Below are 12,710 nucleotides of genomic sequence, written 5' to 3'. Positions count from 1 at the left end.
GAAAAATGATTTCGGTGATCGAACAAATTGTTTTTCGAACAGGGTTCTGGAACGGATTATGGTCGAGAACCGAGGTGAAAAATGGGCCGTACAACTTTATGGATGGGCAGGCAACATTTCAGAGTCCTGGTGTCCGCTTGCTTTTTCTCATGAGTTTCAGACACTGCCATTCATATAAAATTGTGTAGGGAAGACTAGTGTGGACTCTCCTGCGTCCAATACCACAAAGTATCAGCCCAGTCCCCGTGTAACATGACCTCATTTACTCTCGTGACTGCGTAGTATTGCCGCGCATTTTTGAATAACATGAATGAATCCTGTGAGTTTTTGCTAGCTTCCATTTATTTAACCATTGGATAAACGTAAGGACAGCGCTTCCTACACTCAAAGTAGGTGCCGCGCTTAAGCTGTGTGGTTGCATGCCTGGTTTTTTATGTCGGATCTGACAGTAAATTGTTGACCACAAACTGAACAGGCAAAAGGTTTCTCACCTGTGTGAGTTCTTAAGTGTATTTTCAAGGTACCGCTCTGTGTGAATCTTCGATCGTAAATTGAGCAGGCAAAAGGTTTCTCAACTGTGTAGGTTCTCATGAATTCATCTCAATCTTCCAAAAACTGATCAGACAAAAGGTTTCTCACCTGTGTGGTTGCATGCGTGTTTATTTTATTTGGATCTGACTGTAAATTGTTGACCACAAACTGAACAGGCAAAGGGTTTCTCACCTGTGTGAGTTCCTAAGTGTATTTTCAAGGTCCCGCTCTGTGTGAATCTTCGATCGCAAATTGACAAGGCAAAAGGTTTCTCAACCGTGTGGGTTCCTCATGTGTTTCTCCAAATCTTTCTCCAAAAACTGATCAGGCAAATGGTTTCTCACCTGTGTGAGTTCGTAAGTGTATTTTCAAAGTCCCGCTCTGTGTGAATTTTCGATCGCAAATTGAGCTCGCAAAAGGTTTCTCAACTGTGTGGGTTCTCATGAATTTATCTCAATCTTCCAAAAACTGATCAGACAAAAGGTTTCTCACCTGTGTGGTGGCATGCGTGTTTTTTTAAGTTTGACCTGACTGTAAATTGTTGACCACAAACTGAACAGGCAAAAGGTTTCTCACCTGTGTGAGTTCGTAAGTGTATTTTCAAAGTCCCGCTCTGTGTGAATCTCCGATCGCAAATCGAGCAGGCAAACGGTTTCTCCCCCGTGTGGACGATCGCGTGTCTTTTCAAGTCCCTCCTGCGCGTAAATTTCTTACCGCAAGCTGAGCAGGCGTACGGTCTCTCGCTGGTGTGGGTTCCTTCGTGATCTTTGAGGTTCCCGCTTTTGGTAAATTGTTTGCCGCAGACGGAGCAAACGTAACGTTTTTTACGAGAGGTAGTTATTTTTTGGAATTGTATCTTCTGAGGAAATATTTCACCACAGAGGGAGCCTGCCAAATGCTTTTCACCCGTTTGGGTTCTTGTGTATGGTTTTAGGTCTTCCGTGTCTACAAGTTCCTCGCCAAAGTGGGTCCTTGAGTGTTTTTTGACGTGTTCCTTCTGAGAAAATCTTTGGCCGCAAACGGAGCAGGCGAAGGGTTTGTCCCCCGTGTGGACAATCATGTGCCTTTTCAAAGCCGACTTGTACCGAAACGTCTTTGCGCACCAAGGACATTTCCAGGAGTTTCCTTCGATTTGACAGACGGTCTCCCATTCCGTCTGTTCGTTGTCACCCTCTGATGATACGGCTAACTGGATGTCCGACCCTTCTGGGTGTCCTTCGTCCCCTTCTCTTTTTACGTCATGACTTGAGTTGCCGCTGGGAGGCCCTTTCCGTTTTGTCTCCACGTATTGACCAGAATCTTCGGTTGTTGAATGGGTCAAAGTCATGGGCAAATCACCCTCCTCTTTAATATTTGGTGGCATCGGTTCCTGTTCCGAGACCGACTCCTTAGTGCCAGCCAACGCTGGCTCTGGACCGTCAGGAGGAAGACATTTTTCACTGCCGTCTGCGAGACACAAGAAACACACAAGTTAAGCTGGTTTTTAAAGACGGTTCAGGTGAGAAGCGGATCGTAAGTGATGTCATATTTCATTCTCACAGCGTTGTTGCTTTGATTTCTCTATGTAGCCCGCAGTCTGTAGTTTCCCCATTACTGGTCTTAACAAGAGAGATAAATAGTGAAGGATTTTTTATTTTATTTACTTGACTATAAAGGATTTAATAGAATACAAATTACATTTGTTGAATGCAGTGGGGATTTTTCACAGGGAAGGTTTGGGGTCAGTGTGGCCTAGACAAGAATGATGTTTACAGAAAAACAACAAGAACGGGGACAAGTGGTTGATAAGCTTTCTTGTTGTGAGTCCTTTAGACATGGCGGCGCCTTTCGGCGAGGAGGAGGTGAAGCTGGCACCTGACCCGTCCCGGGGGAGGAGTCAGCACACCCAGGGGAGGAGTCAGCACGCCCATGGGGGGTGGCCGACGCCCCGACGTGTGAAAAAGACGGAAGACGAGAGATCAGATCGAGAAAGAGAGGGAGGCTGGAAGAAGACCAATTAGACTAATTCGACAATAATTCGTCTAAATTCGATGGAATTCACTTAAATCATTAAAATACTTTAAGAAAATAAATCTGCCCCCGTGTGGAAAAGCCTGTCTCTTGTCAATAGTTGCCCTTTAATTAAGGAACGAGGTTAATGGAGTCAGATAACTCATTCAGTTTGGTAAACGCTACTTTTGTAATATAGTTTTTTCCCCTAACAATTGATAAATACTTTATTCATCCCCGTAGGGAAATTCACACTTCTAGCAGTATCCGTTTGTTGTTTATTAACAGATTAACAGAATGGCCTCGGGGTGCTGTGTGGTAGTTTAGCACCAGCGGAGTGGATGACATCACACCCTAGGCCAAAAGTTTGACGTCCCTGCGGCAGATGGAAATCTTTGTGCCCAGGGTTACACCGCCTCGTGTTCACGTAGATAGCGAGTCCGCCTCTTCTCCGCTTCCCGCAGGTGTTTGTGTCTCTGTCTGCCCTAACAGCGCTGAAGCCGGGTAGCTCCACGTTAGCGTCCGGGATGCTAGACGTGAGCCACGTTTCCGGAAAACACAGCAAACTGCACTCCCTATACGCTTTGATGTTTTTCACCAGCACAGCCAGTTCGTCGGCCTTATTTGGTAGAGAGTTCCCATTTCCCATGATTACGGACGGTACCGAAGACTTATAACCCTGCTAGCTGCTTAGCCTTAGCTCCGGCTCTGCAGCCACGATAGGGCCCCCTCGTCACGCCGGCACGAGAATTCTTCAGGGTTAGGAGTTGATTCTTCGCATTTTTGTGCGTTAAAACCCATAATGATAGGATAGAAAGTCATCCAAAGTGTAGTTGTCAAACGGGACGAAAAACACAGAAGGTAGAAGCAGACAATTAAAACAACAAATCACAAAAAGAGCCAAATAACAGAGCTGCTGGAAAGGCTGCCGCTCGCGGCGGCGCCTTTGATCTTACACAAGATATACACAGATCCCTCAGTTTTTGCGGTAAATGGGGACTAGAACCCTCCGCGAACAGTAGAAATCCACAAATTAGCGTAGCACCTTTATAAAACCCACCAAAGAGTTAAACTTAAACCAATGGTATCAACCCGTTCATATATTATTGTGTAGGCCTTAGCCTTAACGACTGTAAAACAAAAATCAACAAAATAATATAGGCCTTAAAGTTCAACTGAATATATGTCCCATCACAGACTGAGAGACCAAAATAACAATTGTATATCTACAATTAACACATAATTGCAGTTGAATAGTTTTATTCTCATTTCGCAAAATTCAATTGGAAGGATTCTCCCATCAGTGTAAGAAGGCAAATTAGAAAGCGGCTGGCTAGCTGCAGGCATCAGGTGTCCTTGAATCAAGCCAGATCTCCCACGGATTAAAATAAAACTATCCCGAATGTAGCGGTTTACCAAGAGTTGTAGCTCCAGGTTATTTGTTTTATGGCTAACGAACCTGGCGTTGGAAAGATACAGGCTCCGCAGCAGTGACTTAGCAGAGTTGTTAGCCTGGCCCTTAGCAGTAGGGTGGACCTGCAGCTTTCTGACTTTCCGGAGAGTCCAATTTATTGCTGAATTATTTACAAAGAAACAATCCGCTAAAAACTAGCAGTCGCTATGTTTCCCGTTTTGTTTACAAAGGCAACGCCCGGCCGCTGTTTGATTAACAACATAAACCAGCCAATCACAGTCCTGCACGAAAATTGTCATACCCACATACACAGAGTGCCCTCTCTAAATTGTCCCGGCTGTCTGCAGAACACAATGGATAAAATGATATCAATGACAAAAACACAAAATCAATTCAATTCAAAATCCGTGATGGGGAGAACCAATAATCACCGAAGCGCAAAGAGCCAGGGGTATATCCACATAAATTGAGAAAAATACAGATTCATACCAGTTTTAGATGTGACCTTTTCTACGAAAAACATAACATGGGATCATTGCACAGTATGTAAATCCAAACATGAGAGTATCCATATTTAGTAATCAGTACTTTTGTCATAAGGGCATTTGAGGCTTATATTTAGCCCTACTGGATAAACTTTGTGTAAAGTTTCTCCATGAAACTACCGCATTTTCTGCACTATAAGGCGCACCTAAAAGTCTTAATTTTTTTCAAAAGCTGACCATGCGCCTTATAATTCAGTGCGCCTTATATATGGATCAATATCAAAATTCGCAAGATTTCGCAACTTACGCAACAGCCGCCGACTCGATTTTCCCCCGAACGTGGAGTAGTCCGCAGTGTATGCTGGGATTTATATACCGGCGTTTCATTGGCTAACCAATGTGTCAATCATCATTTGAATCGATCGCTATTGGCTAAAGTTATTCGGAGCCTCGGATTGGCTAGCGGGCCGAAACAAACCCTGCAATTGGCCGAAAAAGATGTGTCAATCATCCGTTAAATCGATCGCTATTGGCTGAAGTTATTCGGAGCCTCGGATACGCTAGAGGGCTAAAACAAACCCTGCAATTGGCCGAAAAAGATGTGTCAATCATCCGTTAAATCGATCGCTATTGGCTGAAGTTATTCGGAGCCTCGGATACGCTAGAGGGCTAAAACAAACCCTGCAATTGGCCGAAAAAGATGTGTCAATCATCAGTTACATCGATCGCTATTGGCTGAAGTTATTCGGAGCCTCAGATAGGCTAGAGGGCCGAAACAAACCCTGCAATTGGCCGAAAAAGATGTGTCAATCATCAGTTACATCGATCGCTATTGGCTGAAGTTATTCGGAGCCTCAGATAGGCTAGAGGGCCGAAACAAACCCTGCAATTGGCCGAAAAAGATGACTGAATAGCAAGCTTGCTTAACTACGCCATAAAGAAACATGTTTCTTTAGTCTGTATTTGTAAACATTTTACTCTCCTAGATTTACTACACTCACGGTTGTAAGAAGACCATGATTGCGTATCATTATTGAACGTGAGAACTTAGGTGAGCTACGCGGCTTTCTATTTTCCCGGTATCTTGTTTTAGAACGATCTTGATGTTGCTGTGATGAGTTGAGTGAATTCAACTCAATTCCAAGTGTTTATTCTCATATGCGCAGTAAAGTTGCGAGCGAAAAAGAAAATAGAAACTAAGGAATGGTTGGCATTTCTTGAATCCCTAGACTTGAACCTTCCGAATGATATTTGAAACGATGCATTTGAGTGACATCGTACGGACACTGCATCCGCACGTGTCTACGACACGTATTTGCTTCTTTGCAAGCTTTGGGAATGTTAAGGGGGTAATCAGTTGGACTGAACCATCTGACTGTTTTGTCCACGTTCCCATTGTAGCGCCTTATAATCCGGTGCGCCTTATCTATGGAAGATATAGGACCAAAAACTATTTTTTGGGGGTGCGCCCTAACCCAGTGCGCCCTATAGTGCGGAAAATACGGTAAATGTTTCTCACCAGTGCGGGTTCTCGTGTGTTAATAAGCCTGCCGATATTTTGGACTGCAGAAAGAGCAGCCAGAAAGTGTCTCACCTATATAATAATAATAATTTCCTTGTATTGTCATTATGTGTAACAATGTACACAGAACGAAATGTCGATTGCACCTGACCCGTTGTAGCGAGCCGATGCAGCCGCAGCCAAGAGGCTCTGCGTAAATATTTTACCTGTTTCTTAAGTTCCCACCCTCTGAGAATCTTACCACACACTTAGCTAACGGGGACGGTGACATGACAACGCCATAATGACAAGTCAACAGGTGTCAGCGTCATTTTTACACCTTCTTTTCTTCATTTATTGCTTGGTCTAGAGCAGGGGTGTCAAACGCATTTTAACTCGGAGGCCACACGATAGAACAAACATTCTGTCGGGGGCCGGACTAGTAGATTAAAGAGAAAGAAAAAGAGAGATAAAGAAATAAGAGAAAGAGGGAGGGAAAAGAAGAGAGAGGGCGGGACAAAGAAAGAGAGAGAGGGAGAGAGCGTGAGAAACAAAAGAGGAGTCGTGAGAGAGGGGGAAAGAAAGGGAGAGGAAGAAAGAAATCCAAAGATAAATAGAAAGACAGAAGGAGAGAAAGGCGAAAAGAAAGTGCGAAGGGTAGGAAGAGAGAAAGAGAAAAGGAAAAAAGGAAGTTAGAGCAAAAGAAGTTAAAAAGACACAGAGAGAGAAAGAAACAAAGAGCAACAAAGGAAGAGAAAAAGAGAGACACAGAGAGTGAAAGAGACTGGGAGAAAAGGTGTGGAAGAGAGAGAGAGAGAGAGAGAGAGAAAGAAATACAAGTACAGTGTCTCTGTTCGAGGCACCTGGCTTTGGCAACATCAAGTTGACATAGTTCAACCTGCAGCTTGTTTTTCTCTTGTGCTTCTCTGGGTGTTGTCTCGCGGGCCGGTTTCAATCCCATGGCGGGCCTGATCTGGCCTGCGGGCCGCCTGTTTGACACCAGTGGTCTAGATTCAGACGGCCAAGAAACATACCAATGGCAACAATTTCAAGAATTTTCAAGCCGTCACCCAAAACTTCCAGCGTTTTGCAGACCTTAAAAACACAACATTGAAATTCCATCCTTCTCAAGGATTTCAAGCACCCGTACGAACCCCAAAGGCCAAAGTTTTCTCACCTGTATGGGTTCTTGCGTGTCTCTTCAAGGTTTCTCGGCGAGTATATTTCCGCCCACACACCGAGCAGGTGAATGGTTTCTCACCCGTGTGGACAATCAAGTGCCTCTTCAAATCGGACTTGTATCGAAACGTCTTCCCACACTGAGAACATTCAAATCGTGTGGATTCCCTTTCGGTCCGTTTGGCGTCGTCACTCTGAGAAGAACTGGAAGTGTCGTCGTCTTCTGACATTGGAGCTACCCAACTCTCCGACCCTCGAAGGTTCTCTTCGTTCTCTTCTCTTTTTATGTGATGACTTGATCCTCTGCTCTGGAGTTCTTTTCCTTTTTTCTCTTCATAATAATTTTGAACTTCAGTGGCAAAATGAGACCCAGTTACGGGCAACTCTGTGGAATCTCCCTCCTCTTTAATGTATTCTTGCATCTGCTCCTCCTCCTTAATGCCAAAAGGCTCCTCCTCCTCCTCCTCTTTCGTGATAGTCAACTCTGGCTCCTGCCGCCCAGGAGTCCGATTTTTTTCACCGATATCTGCAGGACACAAGAAACAACCTTTTGTATAATAGGACAGTTTACTTTCATCTGTCGTGGAATACAGAGCTTATCGACATAATGAGGATACATTTGTTTAGACAGGAAATTCCAGGCTTGAAGCAAAAACACTCGGCTTGGTTTGGAACAGCTTGCGAAGCTGACAGGAATTTGGCTGGGTCAGGGCGACTCCGACTATTTTCTTGGAAATCGCGTCCTTTTGGAGAATTGAAAGAGGACGAAAACATTCTGAGATAAACAGTGTGCGCCCAGTAAGAGAAAAACAACACGTGATGTGTCTGCTCCGGAGGGTATAAGAAAGCTGATTGTCCCTTAGACGAACGAGATTGCTGTTTGAACGCTGACGAATATCAATAAACGACGTCTTCCTCACCGTCAAACTTCTCTGCTCTTTTGTGCATACTTTGGGGTGAGGCGGATACACGGTCTGCTCCGAAATATCGTGCTGTTTTTTTTTAGCTCATGCGGGTAAAAGAAAAGTAGAGTTGGAAAATGCTAGAGAAATCCTGGTAATATCTAGGCTTGATTTCTTATTCTCCGGAACACTCCCTCCTCACTGGCAGGGTTTAACCACAGGATTCACACCAATTCTAGAACGAATGTGGTCTGGTTTCTGCACAAAAACAGTGCAACAACTAGAACGTTTTATTTTCGGCAAGTACAATTTTTTACAGACTATAAATCGCTTCGGATTTTGCCAACCCAAAACATTAAGGGTAGGGTAGCACGATTTTGTGAATAAACCTACCGTATTTACCACATTATAAGACGCACCTAAAGGGCTCCATTTTTTTCAAAAGCTGACCATGCACCTTATAGTACGGTGCGCCTTATATATGGAGCAACCTTGAGTCACAACAGGTCTTGCAACTACGGCAGGGGTGTCAAACTCATTTTAACTTGGGGGCCACACGATAGAACAACCATTCTGTCGAGGGCCGGACTAGTAGATTAAAAAGAAAGAAAAAGAGATAAAAAAAACAAGAGAAAGAGGGAGGGAAAAGGAGAGAGGGCAGGACAAAGAAGGAAAAAGTGAGAGAGGGAGAGAGCGTGAGAAACAAAAGATAAAAAGTCGCGAGAGAGGGGGAAAAGAAAGGGAGAGGAAGAAAGAAATCCTGAGAGAAATAGAAAGACAGAAGGAGAGAAAAGAAAGCGCGAAGGGTATGAAGAGAGAAAGAGGAAAGAGAGAAAAGGAAAAGAGGAAGTTAGAGCAAAAGAGGTTAAAAGACACAAAGAGAGAAAGATCAACAAAGGAAGACAAAAAAAGAGAAACAGAGAGTGAAAGAGTGGGAGAAAAGGGGTGGAAAAGAAAGAAAGAGAGAGAGAGAGGAAGAGAGGGAGAGAGAGAGAGAGAGAGAGAGAGAGAAATAAATACAAGTACAGTGTCTTTCTGAGAGGCACCTGGCTTTGGCAACATCAAGTTGACATATTTCAACCTGCAGCTTGTTTTTCTCTTGCGCTTTTCTGAGTGTAGTCTCGCGGGCCGGATTCAATCCCTTAGCGGGCCTGATTTGGCCCGCGGGCCGCCTGTTTTACACCTGTGAACTACGGTAAGCAGCCACCGACTTGAAACCAACAAGCAACTTCCATTGATGCAGAGATGCTTTTTGGCGGATTTTTTTTTGGGGTGGCATTATCGCGTTTTTTTTGGAGTACGTCATTGTATTACACTGTCAGTGTTTTCCCATAATTTTTTGTGAGATCCCAGTAGGTGGACTGTTAATTCTAACATCCATTGCAGCCTTTTGATACTGGAAAAATAATAGCCTGTAGTCTGTACAGCCATTTGAGACTTCTTGTAATTAAGGGCTATACAAATACACACGGCTTGACGATACTCATGGATGTAAGGGGACCTCGGTTATGTATTATCATCGAACGGTATGGCTGTAAGAAGCCATCTTTAGTGAGCTACCCAGGCTTTATATTTTTTGGGTGTCTTGTTTAAGATTGATGGTGATGTTTTTACAATTTTTAGCATGTCTCGAATCACAAAACTTTAAGCTTTTCTATGATATGTGACACGACAAATTCCAGGGCGTCGGAACGTTAACTGCTTAATTAAGTTTCACGGACCTATCTGACTTGTCATTTGACGTTCCTATTGTAGCACCTTATAGTGCGGTGCGCCTTGTGTTTGGAAAATATAAGACGGACTTTTTTAGGGGCGCGCCTTGTAGTGCAGAAAATACGGTAATTGCGATCTTAGGACCAGTATTGACTAGAAAATTGTTTATTGATAGACTTGAGACAATGTCATTCAGAGTCTCCAAACGTCTTGTATGAGGTCCAAAAGCAAAGGGAAATATCCTATATACCACAGGTGTCAAACAGGCGGCCCGCGGGCCAGATCAGGCCCACCAATGGTTTGAATCTGGCCCGCAAGACAACAGTGAGAGAAGCGCAAGAGGAAAATGAGCTGTAGTTTTAAATATTTCCACCAGATGTCACCCAAGCCAGTTAACACTTACAAAACAATTGTGGTAGTAGTTCTCCATTTCTCTCTGACTCACTTCTTTTTTATTTATTTCTCCCTTTTTCTTTCTCCTGTTCACTCTCTCTTTTTTCTCTTTTCTCTATTTCTCTCTCACTCTAACTCTTTCTTTTTCTCTGTCTTGCTCCCTTTCCATTTTCTCTCTCTAATACACTTTTTTTTTTCTCACCCTCTTTTTTTCCCTTTTGACCCCTCTCTCTCTCTCTCTCTCTCTCTCACCTCACTTTGTCTCTTTTTCTCCTGCTGACTCTTTTTTGTGTCGTTTTATTTCTCTTATTCTTTCTATCTTTCTCTTTTATCACTTTCTTTTTCACTCAATATTCATTTCCCCCTTCTTCTCCATTCATATCTCTATTCTGCTCTCTCTTTTTCTCTCACTGTTACTCTGTCTCCCTTGTTCTCCCTATCTGTTTATCGCTCTCTCTTTCTCTCCCTCTCTCTCTCTTTCTCCCTCTCTCTCTCTCTCACCTCACTTTGTCTCTTTTTTTCCTGCTGACTCTTTTTTGTGTCGTTTTATTTCTCTTATTCTTTCCATCTTTCTCTTTTATCACTTTCTTTTTCTCTCAATATTCATTTCCCCCTTCTTCTCCATTCATTTCTCTATTCTGCTCTCTCTTTTTCTCTCACTGTTACTCTGTCTCCCTATCTGTTTATCGCTTTCTCTTTCCCTCCCTCTCTCTCTCGCTCTCTCTCTCTCTCTTTCTCCCTCTCTCTTTCTCTTGAATTTACTAGTCCGGCCCCCCGTGAGATTATCTATAGCATTTGTGGCCCCCAGCTAAAACGAGTTTGACACCCCTGCTATATACCATTTACATCAATAAACTATCTTCCAAATAGTCAAAATTTGACGGTTCCAACTGTCCCCAGTTTCCCCTAATGATCTTCCAATAAAATTATGAATTTGATTTAGATTTAATTGGAAATCTTTGATGCAGCACGGGAGCCCAGTGGTTAGCGCATGTGCAGCACAGTTCTGAGGTCATGAGAATGAACATCCTGTGTGGAGTTTGCATGTTCTCCCCGTGCTAGCGTAGGTTTACTCCCACACTCCAAAAACATGCGTGTCAGGTTAATTGGCCGGTCCAAATTGTCCCTAGGTGGGAATGAGCGAGTGAGTTGCCTGTCTCTGTGTGCCCTGCGATTGGCTGGCAATCAGTTCCGGGTGTCCCCTACCCACTGCCCGAAGATAGCTGAGATGGGCTCCAGCACCCTCGCGATCCTACTGAGGATAAGCGGTACAGATAATGGATGGATGGAATGGATGCCTCGCCGCACGTCACCGGCAGATATAAGACACGACATTAATATTATCCTCGTAGTATCGGGAATAAAACTGGGGAGCAGGAAAAGACAGACATTTTTGCATTAAACTAAGAAGTATGGCGTGTACAAACCTGCTGTGTTCAGCACCACTCCAAGTTGATTGCAGACAGCGTCTTGCGATCCCCATTGCTCCTCTTCACGCTTCCATTTCGTTCTTGCTAACATTTTTCAACCGAAATTAGAATATTTGCGGAATTTAGATGTTAAAATCAAACAGGGGGGGGCAAACGAGCGGCTAGCAGTGGTTAGCATAGCCTAGCTAGCTAGCTAGGCTATGCTAACCACTGCCAGGGAGTTTAAATTTACAGGAGAGCAATAATTATGTTTGATTAAAATAAAATAGTGACAATGCGTGGACCACATTTACTCATATTGGAGCCGACATTTTTGTTGTTTTTTTCTCCGTACATTTCAGCTGGACGACAACTTTAAGGTGACAATTCCCCCTATGGGGAACGAAACTTATCCTCAATGCGCATGCGCATTTTGACGCCGATTTTAGGTCACTGACGTGATAGGTCAGCGCCAGCGTGCCTGCAAGGCGGCCATGTTTGTCGGGTCATTGTCCCGGTTAAAGCAAAGCATGCGCACTGAAAACAAATCCTAAATTGCTCATTTTAATCCCGGTTTTCATAAAACAAGTTAAATTCAAGACTTTTAAATACTTTTTTAATGCATTTTGAAATATTATTTAAGACCAAGTCAACAATAAGAACACATTTGAAACAAACAAAACAAAAAAACACCACATGAATTAAAGGGAAATTTTCATAAATGTTTATTTTATTTATTTACTTTTATCATCACATTTTGGTCCAGTTGAAAACTTTGTACTCCCTGGATGTGGACAATTGATAAATATTAGTGAATTCTTTAAGACTTTTCGAATTCAAGACATTTTAATGTCAATTAAGGTCTTAATTTTAGAATAATGAATTTAATGCCTTCTAAAAATTTCAAGGATTCGCAGGAACCCTGCATTATTAAGCAAAATTAATTAAAACATTTAAAAACTGAAAGTTTATTTTTTAATGAAAAAAAGAACACAGATATACTACTAAAATGTTACTATGGAAATATTTCAACATATAAAAGAAATACTACAAAAATACTTTTATGGAAATACTTCAAAAAACCTCTACAGAAATATTACAAATATGCAAGTATGGTAATACTACAACGTAAATACTACAGAAATACTACAAAGATATACCACTAAAGTTATACTACAATGCAGAAATACAACC

At 42.9% G+C, this 12,710-nt stretch overlaps 1 protein-coding gene across 1 annotated transcript; it reads right to left on the bottom strand.

The window, feature by feature from the left end:
- Positions 1-642: 642 nt before the first annotated feature.
- Positions 643-11,721, bottom strand: LOC148366487 (uncharacterized). The gene is made up of 3 exons (XM_088336941.1): positions 11,535-11,721; positions 7,098-7,625; positions 643-1,977 (listed from the first exon to the last, which is right to left on the bottom strand). The coding sequence occupies exons 1-3, from the start codon at positions 11,626-11,628 to the stop codon at positions 1,004-1,006; spliced, it is 1,596 nt and encodes a 531-aa protein (XP_088193067.1). The 5' UTR covers positions 11,629-11,721; the 3' UTR covers positions 643-1,003.
- Positions 11,722-12,710: the final 989 nt, after the last annotated feature.

This window comes from Urocampus carinirostris, chromosome 5 (genome assembly GCF_059441175.1).
Source record: "Urocampus carinirostris isolate Australia breed hairy pipefish chromosome 5, RoL_Ucar_1.0, whole genome shotgun sequence".
NCBI classification, from domain to species: domain Eukaryota; kingdom Metazoa; phylum Chordata; class Actinopteri; order Syngnathiformes; family Syngnathidae; genus Urocampus; species Urocampus carinirostris.
The sequence above is the reverse complement of the archived record's forward strand: the minus strand, read 5'-3'. Positions and strand labels throughout refer to the sequence as shown.

Coding starts and splice junctions, on each gene's coding strand:
- LOC148366487 (XM_088336941.1), bottom strand. CDS start 11,628: ATGTTAGCAAGAACGAAATGGAAGCGTGAAGAGGAGCAATGGGGATCG. Junction 7,626..11,534: donor AGTGGTGCTGAACACAGCAG/GTTTGTACACGC, acceptor TGTGTCCTGCAG/ATATCGGTGAAAAAAATCGG. Junction 1,978..7,097: donor ACACGCAAGAACCCATACAG/GTGAGAAAACTT, acceptor TGTGTCTCGCAG/ACGGCAGTGAAAAATGTCTT.